This window comes from Aythya fuligula, chromosome 5, assembly GCF_009819795.1.
Source record: "Aythya fuligula isolate bAytFul2 chromosome 5, bAytFul2.pri, whole genome shotgun sequence".
In the NCBI taxonomy this organism is placed as follows: Eukaryota; Metazoa; Chordata; class Aves; order Anseriformes; family Anatidae; genus Aythya; species Aythya fuligula.
The window spans coordinates 5843661-5858635 of NC_045563.1; the positions used below are offsets into that span (position 1 = coordinate 5843661).

The following is a 14975-nucleotide window of genomic DNA, read 5'->3' on the forward strand; positions in this document are numbered from 1 at the left end:
ATACTAACCCTTGAAATACAGTCTGCACTAAAATTTAGACACTTAATCATATTCCAAGTCTAAAGCCAAATGATCTTTTCCACGTGTATATTGATCCCTGTACTAATCAATTTCTCGTGGTCAGGCAGGATTAACGTTTTTGGAGAATTCTACTAAATATCAACATGAAAACTGTCTTGCAAGAAAAGAGCCAATAAGTCTAATTTCAAACTAACAAACATTGACAGCAACCCTTTGAACATTCCCTCACCTTGAAAGATTATGTCAAATTGTGAACTAATTAAGCAGTAACTAACCAGTTCCTAATTGGGTCTTTGCTCTCAGAATGTCTTAGGTCATTCACAACAGGTCTCTTCTGGATTCTCTAGTGTGTAGCATTGTAGCTGAGACTTTCCTTCACTGGGATCATAAAATTATGTCTTTTGCTCAGCTGTTCATTTTCATGGAGTTTGGAGGAAGTCAGTATCTTTCAGCATAGTGCTTGTCTGACAGATTGAGCCAAACATCACCAATAGGTTTGAAAGTTAGTTGTAAGGTTAGCAGATGGATACGGAGGCAGCACAATCATGCTAGTTTTTTTTTTTTTTTTTTTTTTTTTTTTAAGGAAACTGAGCTAACAGAAAGCCATAAGAGTCTGTGGAGGAAGATTCAAGGTCATCCTAACCTGTTGTGACCCATCAGTTGAAATCATGTTAAGCTACCCAGTATGAAAAGTTAAAAGCTTCTCTGTCAGTTTGATTTGTTATTAGAATGTGGAATGGCTGGAGGAAAACACATTTCTGTTGATGAGCGTAGCATTTCATTCTCTGCGCATTAGGGAATTTGTGTTTACAGAAATTGCCAGGAAAGTTAATGCTTTAGCATGTCATATATGTTTTGTGACATCGGAGAGGAAAGTTTCATGGAGGGTAAGATACATATTTTGAAAAATAAAATACTATAGCAAAAAAAAAAAAAAATTCTTCAGTCATCAGCAAAATAACTCCACTGGTACTGAGTGTTTTCATGATTATTTGTCTTAGGCTAAATCCAACCCTTGATATTTTGGGTCCCTACCACGCAATCTGAATTTTTTGTTTGGGGCTTTATGATCCTTTTGTTTCTTCATTGTGCAATGGTCAGCCAACATACTGCAGTATCATCAAAAAGCAGGGGAGTCATCGTCGTACAAACAGGTTGTGGATAGGTTTGTTAATAACACAGGAAGCTTGCTGCCTGGTGTCTGAAGTCAGATCTTGTGTAAGAAAGTCCTTTGACAATGTGGGCAGCAAAATATCTACTTGCTATCTACTTGTATTTGTTTCTGTTCAAGACCCTTCTAAAGAAAATTACTGAAGTTGTTAATCTGTGATATAAAGAGTACTTTGTATATAAAATCATGAAGTACTACAAATTTAGGATAAATTCTGCTGTCACTCAGCCTCTACTAAATCTAAGTTTGAATAACAATCTCTTAGCGCTAGGGTGGAAATCTGTTTCCCATTGCAGTTCTGTTGTAGAATGAAGATCTGTAAAGCATACTTACCAATCAAAAATCACATTACATTGACAGAAGATTTTAAGTCAACCAAAGCTAAGGTCTGACACAGATGAGGAAAAAAAAAAGCTATGTTCAGATAGCTTCAACTGCAAAGGTACATTTGGGAACTGGCATTCTTATGTTATAGAGCCCTTGGTTTTGGAGGAGAAGCTGAGGTATTTGAAGATTTTTTTTTTTTCTCTTGCATAATGAGGAAACGTCATATCCTGCATCTAATAAATTGTTATTGATAGCAGTAGGAAATGTGCAAGCAGAAACAGCACAGAGTAAGTAGGTGGAATTAAATTACAGATTAACTGACTGGTCAGTTTCTTTCACTTCTAATACTAAGGGGTTTTGTTATTATTATTTTATTTTATTTTTTTGCAGATTACTGTTTTAAATCTGGATGGCCAACATCTCTTCAAAATTTCAAACCTGGAAAAATTGGAGCACTTGAGATGGGCATCATTTAGCAACAACAATCTCACGCAAATAGAAGGACTGGACTCTTGTCTCAACCTTGAGGAACTCACTTTAGATGAAAACTGTATTTCAACACTGGATGGTACTATATTTACCGTGGTAGTGGTAATTCAGGCTGTTAAGCCAGGTCTCAGTAGAAATGTTTCTTTACAGCAAAATATAGAGGCTATGATTTATTTGCTGGCAACTGTGTGAGTTTTTCAAATATTGAAAAATCTGATCTTAAGTTTCTGAGTGTATCTTTTACAGAACTGAAGTAAGGGTGGGAGGCAGAGCAGTTACGTTGCAGCAAAAGAATTTTCTTTTTCTTTTAATTAAACATAAATATGCCATTAGATCTAATGATTAATAATCTGGTTATAGTTGGACCTACTAGCATAACCTTTGTCACTTATAATGTGTTTTACCATCTGTATCAGACCTTTTTCTATTACAGCTCACTTTACACTAAGTGCATTTTGTTTATTTTTTGAGGAATTTCAAAGCTCACCAAACTTACAAGACTTAGTGTAAATAATAACCATCTTACCAGCCTCGAAATACATGTGTTTGAAAATCTGTGTCATCTTCATTATGTTTCCGTTGAGAACAACAGGATCACATCTTTAGTTGGTTTAAAGAAAACCTGCTCCCTAATAGAACTATACATAAGCAATAACTGTGTTTCTACCAACCAAGAGATGTATCATTTAAAGGTAAATATAGATTTACTGTTTCAGAGATGATTTATTCATTCATTTATTTTAGCATATTATAAGTACAGTCTTCCGCCACTTGGAACTGGCAAAGTTTTACTTCGAAACATAGCTGAATCTGAAGTGATAAAAAAAATAAAAATAATAATAAAAAAAAACAATACTCTAACCTCTTTTGATTGATTATACTTACTCCTGAAAAGGAGGTACTAAACCTTCTGGCTGGACTGGGCTCAAAATTTTCTACAGTTAAACATCACTTACACTGCATAGGCTTTAAGGCTTGAAAAACATGGAATAATTCTACAACTCATGTCAGATAACAACAAACCACACCTGCAGCAGTTCCAGTTCTTCTCAACTAACATATGCATGACAAACTTTGTTGGCTGGATTCTGACACTTAGTAATGGGAGACTGAGGCCCTGGTTCTTATTTATGTTCAGACTCTTAAAACTTTGTGAAATCACAAAGGCTTTTTTAGGGAATAGTTTTCACTTACTTTGAGGGCTTTATTTGTGCCTTAAGTGATGCCAAGTGCTTTTCATCTAAATGAAAATATCTGGGTTCTATTAAGTGGTTTCTTGGTGTTTCATGCAGATGACAGCTGAAGAAATAGCTGAAAATGGGAGTTGGGGGAGAGAGGTGAGAATGAATAGCTGAAAAAATAGCCTGAAAGCACGTATATATGGACATTATAAAGTGATACTAATAAATGGGTGTTTTTTCTTTTCTCAGGGTTTGACTAACCTGATAATTTTGGACATTAGTGGAAATGCAATAGTCTGGAAACAAGATAACTACCGACTATTTGTATTATTCCATCTTCCCTCTCTAAAAGCTTTAGATGGTATCAGAATAGTAAGTTATTCTGTATGTCGATTATTACTACAATTTTTGGGTCTTGATTTATAGAAGAACAATTTTAACAAATAATTGGATTTATGAATATCATGTGTGTAATCCTTTAATGTGCTTAATAATACTCCATTTTCTTTCTGTCTCTTTTAAAATCATTTTGGGATAGAAATTGCTTCCTCCCTCTCCCCTCTTTTTCTTTTTTTTGTAAAAGTTCCAACCACAATAGTGTCCTGGCACATTGCTAGAGTTCTGGGGACTTTAAGTGTAACTGTGGAGCATCAGCATTTCTAACACTTACGAAATCAGTATGTATTATTTACAAATCTTCTTTATGGACTAACTGAGAGAACACAGACTGTCTCCATTAATCTGTTGCACAAGGGAAAATGTTAGCCAGGTCATGAAGACTAAATAACACTTTTTAAGTTACTTTGATTTTAAGCATTTTTAAATCATTGATTATCCTCTGTGCTAAAATGTGTCTTGCCTATATTACTATAATAGTTCTAGATCTGTCTTAATATAGCAGAAATCAATTGAAATGCATTTAACAGGAGCCAACAGAAGGAGAAAGTGCAAGAGATTTGTTTGGAGGCAAACTCACTTCTGATATGATTGCAGACAGACTGGGTCATTCAGACTTCACAGAAATGCGAGAATTAAATTGGGCAACCTCTAATATTAGGTACATTTTTTGTTGTTGTTTTGTTTGCAGAAATGCATTATCTGTTAAAAGTATCATCTAATATGGTATTATCTGTGGTTAGAATGTGAAAATCTGAAGTTAGGACTTACATTTAGCAAATGCGCCTGATAATTCTGTACTGTTTGGAGGCTGAATTATCTCGACTTACCCATAAAATGAGTGTTTTTTTCATCACAAACAGTTACTGTCTAGAGTTTTACTGAAGAAATATTCTTTCCCTAGACGTTTCTACTTCTCATTTAGGGAGTGGTACTGCTTGTATGCAGTTTGACAGAAAATGTCTAGGAGAGGTAGAATACTGACTCTAGACAGAGAGTATCAAGAGAAGAAATGTTGTTTGATCAAAACCCATCTGCTCTGATTCCTTTCAGAATAACTTCAGTCAAAGTGAAAACAGACACGTATACATGTTCAGTGCTGCTTCTCCAGTCTTCTGATTTTTTAAAAAGCTGCTTGTCCATTGTAGATATAAAAGCATTCAGAGCAAGAATGGGCTGGGATTGGTTGCATTAATTGCATTCTTAACAGAGCACTAGTATATATTCATAGTAGGATGGTCACGGTTTTACAGCAAAGTATTTTACACAGCCCTAGTCCCACTAAGTTGCAGCTATCATCCCTGATAATAATCTTTAGGAAAGTATTTCTATGGGTTGTGTCCACATATTTATTGTCTTAGAGATATACTTAGATTTTCATCTTTCCCAGTATCTTAAATCTGTCAGTGAAAGTCCTGCACTTCACATAACGTGAAGTCATTTATCATGGCACAGTCCACAGTCTTCATGTGTCGATGTTAAATAGCCTAGAAGACTTTCAACAACAGTGGAACCACAATGTCAGGAATATCAGTGTCAATATTCTGGAGGAATTGAGAAGGATCTTGCTCATGAGATTGCATATTCTTTAAATTTTAATGTTAGTTTCATCAGACTGTTTTAAGATGCGAGGACAGATGCAAATATTTAAACACTATTGTCAGAATTATTTTCAAGAACATTAATTCCATCAAAGCTTCTGTAAAAGGTTGTAGAGCAATTCTATCTAAAAGGCACACATCGACTGTGTGCCTTTTAGGGTATTAAAATTGCCAACCTTGATTTTTCTTGAAGTGATTTATCAAAAGCTCAATTATGAATTCCCTAAAATCACTTGAGGAATGTCTCTCTGACCAGTAGAGTATCCTGCTTCTACTATTAACTAGGAACAAGCAACATGAAAGCAGGCTTTGACTCAGCTGAGGTGCGCAGTTAGAATCTGGGTGGTGCTTTGGCAAGCCTCATGCTAAGTGGAGAACAGAATACTCCATCTGAGCAATGGCAGTTCCAGCACTACCAGAAAGCGGTGAAAACAGCCTAGGAGGTGTGGAGCTGGTATTCCAGCAATGAGCTGTACAAGCAAACAGAGCAGATTGTTGCAAGTCCTTGCCTTTGATGTCAGAATCAAGCCAATTTTTTATTACTGGAAAAAGAACTCTGAATTTGTTGTGAGGCTTTCATTAGGGCGCATCTTTCATAGGAGCTCGTTGCGTTTCTTAACAAAAAGACAATATGTTTAGGATCTCATGCAACATATGTTGTTTATAGCTTATCTTTCTGTTATGTGTATTCTAAATTTCTGATTATATCCTTTCCTTGATTCAGAGCCATAGAGCTGGTGCCAGCAGATCAGTTTAGAAACGTCTACAGTGTAAATTTACAGAACAATAATCTCACATCTTTCAGTGGTTTAATCTTCCTTCCTAATGTCAAGGTGAGTTCATGACAGTCTTTTCTCTTTTTAGTAATAATATTAATAATAAATAAACTAATTTCCTGTGATTGAAAATGTATCTTTAATCACTAATATGCTGCTTGTGTTTGTGTAACAACAGTAGTCAATCAGCACGAAGCTGATTGCAACTACTACTGCAATTTTACAATATAGTTGCAGTAAACTAATTCAAAAAATCAATGAACTGCACTAGATTTTTTTAAACGCTGCAGGTTGACCAATCATGTTCCTAAAATACAATGAAATTTCTGCATCAGAAAAATGTAATTGGCAGTTCTGCTAATGAGTTAGCAGAGAAGCATTCATTTGATCTACTGTGTTTCCTTTGTAAGGTATTATGTCTGAACTACAATCAGATTGAATCGATACTGCCTGGACAGAAGTTTCCAAATCAGGTAACAAATAGGCAGCACCTGCACCGAAGGGTGGCCTCTAGTGGGTATGGACAGCAAGAACTTGCCAAAGAAAGAAGGTACCACTAGCTTTTAAAATATATTTGTATCTCTCTTTTACTCCATTGAGGAGGAAAGAGGTCTCTTCAGAGTCAGATCTGCTGTTTTTGTTTGTTTTTCTGTTTTTTGTTTTATTCATTTTGCACGTGTGGCATGTTTGATATCATCTTGTTGGTTTTGCTTTCCTAAATTTCCACAACTTGTTAGGCTAGTTCTTCATCAAAATAACAATACCAGGCTTTTGCTCCCCATTCTTTGAATCTTGCTACATAGACACTTATGAATACGTTGAATTTTATTCACCTTCCTTACAAAAAAAATAATTTTAAGTAAGAGAACCATCTACCTTTCCCTGGCTGCTCATTTGATCGGGGGCAGTATGGACATGTATGTCTGATCAGATTGATCATTGATGTTCTGTGTTTGTGTTCTTTAGATAAAATTATACAACATTAAACTACAAAATTTTATCAGTATAAGAAATATTTTGAGGTAGTATTTCAGTCACTTGAGCCTGATCTGTGAAAATAAAGCTGCCTTGCGCTGTCTAGTATTCTGATAGCAGTCACAACCACTTATTAGAATCAGTGAGTTCAGCCAGTTCAGGCTACAGTACTTTTGTGACCCAAAAGAAGGCTTTTGTGTATTCAGCCAACCTTCTTTTGCAGCATTGTCTAGTCATTTATTCGGCCATTAAATCTCCTTTCCTTCACTCATTTCGTAAATGAGGTTCTTTTATCCATCTTCTGAAGGAGATGGTCATACTTACTTCTTCTTTTTGCCATCAACTGTAGGTCAGCTTGTGTCCTAAAGAGCATTTTCAAATTACTTTTCAGTTTGCATTTCTCATCTGTATACTCTTTCAGGATTAAAATTTCTGAAATCTGTCAGGATCCATTTACTTTCTTCTGCATGGATAAGGCAAGACCCATAATCAAAGTCAGTTTTATCGTATCAGACAAGTCTTGTAAGGCACTATGCAGAGTTCCATCTATCCTTTGGTCAAGTTTTATGAAAGTAACAGAACATCAGAGAATCCTGGAAAACCTAGCAGTTGTGTGCATGCTTCTCAAGAGCTCACCCAGCTCTTGTCTTTATTCTTTGCATGTTCACAACATCTGTGGTGTAGGAAAATATGAATTGGTTTCAGATTTTCTGTGGGAAATGGACATGGGCAGAAGCATACGTAGATATAGGTTATTTGGGCTTCCCTCATAGTGTGCTCGCTTTGCACGTCTGCTTCCTTGTGAGAGATGAATGTTCGTTACGTAGACTGGGGACTCAAAAAGGGCTTGCAATTGTTCAATAAATGTAATAAATGTAGGAATGCCCTTCTTGTCAACAGAAGGGTTTCTGATTTTTTTTTTTTTTTTTTGGTCGGTTGGTTTTGTTTACTTGCTTATACCAATACCTTCTAGCTTTCTCCCCTTTTCATTTTTAAATATTGATAACTTTAGCTTTTGTACAGGCTGCTGAACAGGCTGCTTGGTTCATAAGTTAGTGCAAGTCAACTTAAATAGTCTGTAATGTTTCTCAGCCAGCTTTCTCAAATGTGACTTACTCAGAGTCACTGACTTAACCATGTTAGATTCTAGCTCAATAGCTGCTACTTAACATCCTTGAAGTCAATACTGAAATTGAAATTATTTCATTATTACTGTATTATATCAATGACATTGCCCCTTTTTTTTCCCCATAGCTGTAGCACAGAAGTACTTAGTGGACACCTATGCTTTGTTTCAGGTTTATTGATAGTTCTGCTATCTTCAGCTAACAATGATCCAACACCATGGTCAGGTTTGCTTTTGTAATTGATACACCTATAAACTTCGTTGTTGTGTGTAATGCTACAAGCCATTGATATCCCATTAAGTGCATTTGCTCTTTTCATCACTTTTTAACATATTCTTACTTCTCGCTGTCAATTATTTTCCTATTTATTATAGCTGCTTTTAATTTCCCACTACGTGGATACTGGCTTCTTAATGACAGTTGCATTCTTTCTCAGTTGTGGGACATTCTAGGAACAAAGATGTTTTTAAGCTTTCCCCAGTTGACATTTGACAGTTTCCCCATTGACATTTTCTCCACAAGTTGAATTAGCTCTTTTTTTTTTTTTGTGGTTTTGTGAGACAAACTTGTGTAGAAGATGAAACATATGTATTACGTATTAACATATGTTAAACACAAATTAATTTTACATACAAACATGCAGTTGGGATATCAGTTTGTAGTATATGAATATAATCAAGTCATGATCATTAGCTGCTCAGTGATCACCAATATTTAGTGTTTTTATGAAAATTGAGGTTGCTAAACACATTGTGTAATTAGCTGGGTTGCGACGAAGTAACAAAGCTAAAATTGAAACCTTTTTTACCCTTCTCTTTCTCAGTTTAACAACTCATGCTACCTAATTACAGGTCAGATGTAACTGAAATGGAGCTTTTACAAGCAAATTGGTGGAACCGTGCATGTTATTTTGCCCTACTGTCATCCAGCTGTTGTGCGAATACACCAAATAGTTGTCATAAATATTTTCCTAAATTAAGCAGCAGTTTACAGCTGTTTTCTTTTCATGTCCTCGGGTTTCTCTGAGCAAAAGCAATTTTTGTATTTGTTTGATTTCCATAGTCTGGATCCAGAAAACTTGACCTAGCGTATGCAGTAATTCTAACTCCAAGTAGTAGATTTTTCATTTCTCATCATTTTTTTTTTTCCTGTATATGGGTGTAATTCTTACAAAACCTGTTTTAGTGATTAGTGAAAGTGAAGTCATCCGTTTATATTTTTTGTAATTGTTTTTTCTTTTGGGAAATGCTGAAGTTTTTTTGTTCAAGGGATATTGTGGTGTTAACACTCTTGTTTACTTTATTGGTTTAGGGATGCAAGATTTGGAGAAGACCTGCCTCCAATAATGCAGAGTTTGGAAGTTCTTCATCTGGGTCATAATGGAATTACTGACATGGCCCAGCTGCAGCTTAGCAGGCTAAAAAACTTGAAGCTTCTGTATTTGCAGGGTAGGTGATAATATCTTTTTCTGTACATTCATTCAAGCATATGACAGTACTTCCCTTATGCCCAGTCTTCACCCTGTGTCTTGGATTTGTGGGAGATGGTCTTCTCCGGTCATGACCCCAGTAACAATGATGCTGTAGCTTTAATTCTCGCCCTGGTTCCAAGATCCTTTAGCTATTGAACAGTGAAATTCTTCCATAGTGCACCAGTGTGTCACGCTTATCTTTTACATGTTTGTCAGATTATAGCCAGCAAGAAGTTCCACCTTAAGAAATTTCCTCCTTGCTATAAGCAATAGTGAAGATAATGATTCACATCTCAAGATGCCCAGATTTGAATGAGGAAGTTGATTTGCTTTAAATAGATGTGGCACATAGATAGAAGAAATCAATACACTGTCTTCTAGTGTCACTGAAGTGGTCCAAAACAAAAAATAAGTAGTGCAGAAAGTTTGAGCTGCTTTTGCTTATGGTGATTTTTTGCTAGAAAGGACTCCAAATCCATTAGAGACAACTCCATGCATTTACTCTTGGTATGTTAGGAAATTACATCAGCCGCATTAAAGGACTTGAAGGTCTCCAGTTTCTGCAGGAGTTGGTGCTGGACCATAACCGCATTAAAACAATTTCACAGGACTCCTTTGCTGGACAGAGTAGTCTTTTGGCTCTTTATCTAAAGCAAAACCAAATACGAGAACTGAAGAGTTTACAACCCTTGGTAAAATTACAGGAACTCTTTCTGGACTTCAACAGAATTAAGGTACAGTTTATTTTTTTAATGCTGTAGATTCAGTGGACTAAATGTCCACTTTTTGAGACAAATTCCCATTGTCCTCTGTGGATTTGCCTCAGTAAAATTACCTGTGTTTTCCCTAAAATATATACACCAGCTGCAAGATTTCTGAGAATTGTTGATGTGTGTTGCATTTTTTTTTTATTGTTTATTTTAAGTTTTGTTTTGTTTTGTTTAACTTTTGGACAGGAGTTATCTGAACTAGAAAAACTTCAAGTTATTCCCAGTCTCAAGGTGCTCTCAGTACGTGGAAATCCAGTGAGTATGTTAGTTTGCATTGTTACATAAACCAGGTATGTTTTTCACTTCATACACAGTATTTACTCTTTTATAATAATTGAGACTATTAAGAATTTCCCCAGAGGCAGCACGTTCTGCTATTACTGTTTTAAGGTTGAAAGCTTCATAGCATGCATGATGACATTGCCTCACTGTGCGTGTCTCAGTGCCCTACTGTAATCAGAAGGCGCTTATTCTTCAGCATACTGTTCTTCATAGTGCTGCAAGATAAATTTAAAATGCATGTGTTTGCATGAGTGTATTGCAGTGATGGGCTGTCCTTTCAATATTCCAATACAGGCCAGATCTGTGAAGAAAGATCAAAGAACGTTAAAGGATCTCTGAAATACTTGATTTTATTTTTAAAATGGCTCAATAGCAATCTTTTTTGTTGTTTTGCACAGCACTCCTTGGAAAAGTCCTGAAGGGAAGTTTGAGGTTTCTTTCTTTCCAGACATGCTACTATTTTTCAGTGTAGAATTTGTTGGTTTACCTTCTTTCTCTCTGATGGCAAACTGCTAGAACATGGTAAAGAAGACTGTAGCCTTTCTGATTTTATGAATGCAGAATATGGTACAGAAGACAGATGTACTTTCGCACAGTGGAAAAGGCTTTATTTCTGAAGTGCAACTCAGTGGGGGCAAATATATAAAGTTTGTATTATCTCAGCTTTATGTATTGATGTATCTTAGCACTGCTGAGCTTTAAAGTAGCATTAAATGTAAATGAAAACAATATATATATTTCATTGTTAGTTTGAGAACAAATATGGCTTTCTAAATTTCAGTTAAAAATATAGCTTATAGGGCTTGTTTTCGTAAATGGACCCTTGAAGGTTGGCCTGAAAGCCCAAGTTCTAAATGCTTCTTATGTTTTTTTTTTTTTTTTTAACTGTAATTCTGCAGTTTATGGTATAAAACAACAGCTAGAAGCACGTAGAAGAGAGAAGATAGGCATGTTGGATAGGCATGGTGTAGTCATGGACTCTATTTGCAGTGATTGACTCAAAAGAATATTTTCACACTTAGGACATTTTTCAAACTAACTTTCAAAGTCTTATACAGAGTAGTAAATTAATTGGTTTCTGAAACGGATGGTGAAATGGCAGGAGCATGTCGAGCAAACTGAATGTCACCCACTAATGGCCAGAATAGCGATTCCTTTCGGGAAATTGCTGTTCTGGAGTTTACTTCTTTAAAATTGCAGGTCTAGACTTCCCCCTTAAGGGGATGAAGATGGTAGTCTCAACTCTTCCCCATACAACATGGCATTAAGGAGATGTATGTCTCAAGTGTATTAGTAAGTGTCAGTATCTGCTGCTATGGTCCACACTTGAGGTGTTATATAATCTTTCCTTTTCAATAACATTTTATATTAAAATAGAAAAATATTGCTCGTGCTTTCTGCCTCCAGCACAGCCTGCATCTCAGCACTTGGCCTTCTGTAAGGCCAAGTTTCCTAGTCACTTCTCTACAGGGAGCACAGCACGTTTGAATTCTCATATGTGCTGAGAGCCATGAGAAGCTGCTGGGGTCCAGGCTAACACGATGACAAAGGTATAAATATTCCCACAGAGTGCCACTTTGTCAGTACAGTCATTCATGGGCACTTAAAGTTGAAAACCATTGCTCAAGATGTACAGTCATTTATGCCCAGCTTGGATTATGTTTCTAGGAGAGAAGTGGTATAAGGTTTAGTTCAGTCATTTAGTAGTGTGGCTGAGATACTATCATCTTTTTGGACAAGGAGCCAGTTTTGGGTTTAATTTATATTTTCTTTATACAGGTTTCTCTCAAGAAGAACTATCGTTCGCTGCTTGTGATTCGACTGCCAGCACTACAAGTGCTCGATGGAACAGCAGTAAATGCAGAAGAGAGGTTGAAAGCTGACTATCAGTGCCTAGAACAAGTATAGCATATATTACTTAAACTCCAAAGACAATATTAATGTCACCTATAGTGGGTGCCTAATGTGGTTATCATAACATTAAAATAGATTTCTTTCTACATTTCTTCAGAGAACCTCTCTCAGGTTTTGTAAAGTCAGGAAAAAGAAAAGACATATCTGCTCCCTTTCTTCATCAGCAAATTTAGTGAGCGTATGAACATGTAACAGGTTCTTTTCTGTCATCTGGACAGGAAGATGTCTACAGTTTGGGTGTTGTGCTACCTTCATTGAGTGGCCTGTGATAGGACTGCAATACAAACCAAACATTTGAAAGCTGTACAAGACCTGTTAGAGTCTTAGGCTCATCTCCCTATAGATATACAGGACACCATTGATTTTATGGGCCAGAAATGTAATTTTTACCCCTGGTAGTAAATTGTATTTATCCTGAGGTTCTATGCTTCAGCAAATTCACTTATTTTTCTAGCCAGGTTCACCCTCAGTTCATATATGCAGTTAGACAACTTTTGGATGGTCTAGACCACAGGTGGAATGAGGCCATGGGGAGAAATTCATTTTGTAGCTTCAGGCTTGATGAACCTTATACAAAGGTTAAGCAGAAGCAGTGCCAATGTCATTCAAATATGTCTATGGTAAACAAGAACATACGTATTCATAAGTATTTGTGATTTCATAGGGTATCTGCATTTGATACATTTTTGTAAGTTTCAGTGAAAGCCAATTCTCTTAACTCATAATGTTATTATGTAATGCAGTATCAGGAATGCTGTATGAAGGTTTTAAACTACAGTTTCAAGGTGCAGTAGTCACTTGTAACTTCTATCTATTTTTTCTTGGTAAATAAGATTCTTGCCACAGTTTATTACAGTTTTTCTTCTTGGTGATAGTTGAGAATAGTTATGAATGTAAGCATATTTTGATAATGCAATGTCATATCTAGTCTTGAAAGAGTCCATCTTGTACCATCTGCATCCATTGGAAATACTTTGGCACAGATAGTATTCTTCACTTGTTCCTTTGCCTATAAGCCTGTTGTTTTGTGTTAGCTCTCCCTGTCCTCCTCATGGAAGTGCACGTACTCCATCTTTGTGTTTCAGTCCTGCATATCACCGTGCTTACTGAGCGTGAGGTCATCTCCTAATGTCTTGAAATGCAATTGTATACCTTGAGCTGACTAGTGTTACCGTTAATCAGCATGCCTTTTTCATTGCCTTATTTGTGGTGTTGAGAAGGGGCTCCCAGGACCAGCTACCTTGTTATTCTCCTGCAGACCCTGCCCTGAAATTCTCACTGACCATGGAACCAGAATAAAGCCTGACAACAGTTCTGCATCTGCTTTGACCATTGTCTGTCACACAGACCAAATTTATTGCTCATTATTTTCTTGTGCTCATCCATCTGTCAGTCTGTCTGCATTCATTGGGTGTGCCTTATCTCATTTTACAATGTAAACTCACTGGAACAGAGATTTTTTGTAGGATTCACTATTAGGTTTTCTAAATACAATAATAACTATAACAACAGCAAAGAGTCAGAAAGAAGGCTAGCTCAGCACGTGTCTCCTACAAACAGAAGGTTCATTGTCTCTGTGGTTCTCTTTATCACTAGGACTCCACTCACTGAAAGAGTTTGTTGTCACCACAGCAGACCTGTGTTTTCTATATCACAGCATGAAACTTCTCTAGAGATTTGTTTGATGAACAGAATTCTTTCCTTGCAGCTCAAAAGACTGCAGTATTCACTTTAGCCATCCTTTTCCACACAAGGATCAGTTGAAATTAATGGTGAGATCCAGAGTCTGTTCCCACTCTGCACAAGGCAGTTCTCTTTTAATTTCTCTTTCATATTTATGGAGCACAGAAACAGCTTTTACACATTTGAAACACAAGTACTAAGGATGATGAGAAGCTTCAGTAAGATTGGCTTTATTCTCATCACCCTGGCCAGTTTTTCCTCAAACCTCTTTGCATGGTTCTTTATAGAAGAAAAGCTCTGCCAGTAGACATCTACATCACAAAGTTATTCTACTCTAATTATCTCCTTCAGATTTCTTTTATTGCCACAGTACCCTCAGCATACCCAGCTAAAGTGTTGCTGAGTTCAAAATACTACTTGCAGCACTGCATGTAACCCTTTTGCTGTTATCTTATGCTTCCCCATCTATGGGTTATTCCCATATTGGTCCTTAATTTATAAGTGCTTGTCATAAATTCCTTGGTGTAAGTATGTCACTGTATAAATAAAGTCTTTTAGCATTATAGCTTCCTAGGTAGTGTAATAAATGCTATTACTGAGCACTGATATTAGTGGTATCTTTATTGTTTTGCCAGATCTGTCTTAACGTGGATAGTAGGTCACAGATGAAACCATATAGGTTAAAATCCATGTACATGGTTCTGTTTCAGAACTTGATCTGTCAAGAGTGCGTTATCACAGTTACATTAATCTCTGTTTGGAGACTCGGGACCTTAGTATCTTAGTGTACT

At 36.4% G+C, this 14975-nt stretch overlaps 1 protein-coding gene across 1 annotated transcript in view; it reads left to right on the plus strand.

Annotated features, from left to right (window-relative positions):
- The window catches only part of LRRC9 (leucine rich repeat containing 9), a 43814-nt gene that overhangs the window by 27397 nt on the left and 1442 nt on the right, over window positions 1–14975 (plus strand). Inside the window, exons 20-29 of the mRNA XM_032187860.1 lie at window positions 1910–2087; window positions 2480–2700; window positions 3439–3561; window positions 4116–4246; window positions 5911–6019; window positions 6373–6512; window positions 9376–9512; window positions 10052–10269; window positions 10492–10560; window positions 12367–12489. Of these exons, the coding sequence (XP_032043751.1) occupies window positions 1910–2087; window positions 2480–2700; window positions 3439–3561; window positions 4116–4246; window positions 5911–6019; window positions 6373–6512; window positions 9376–9512; window positions 10052–10269; window positions 10492–10560; window positions 12367–12489 (1449 nt within the window). The remainder of the gene's footprint in view (window positions 1–1909; window positions 2088–2479; window positions 2701–3438; window positions 3562–4115; window positions 4247–5910; window positions 6020–6372; window positions 6513–9375; window positions 9513–10051; window positions 10270–10491; window positions 10561–12366; window positions 12490–14975) is intronic.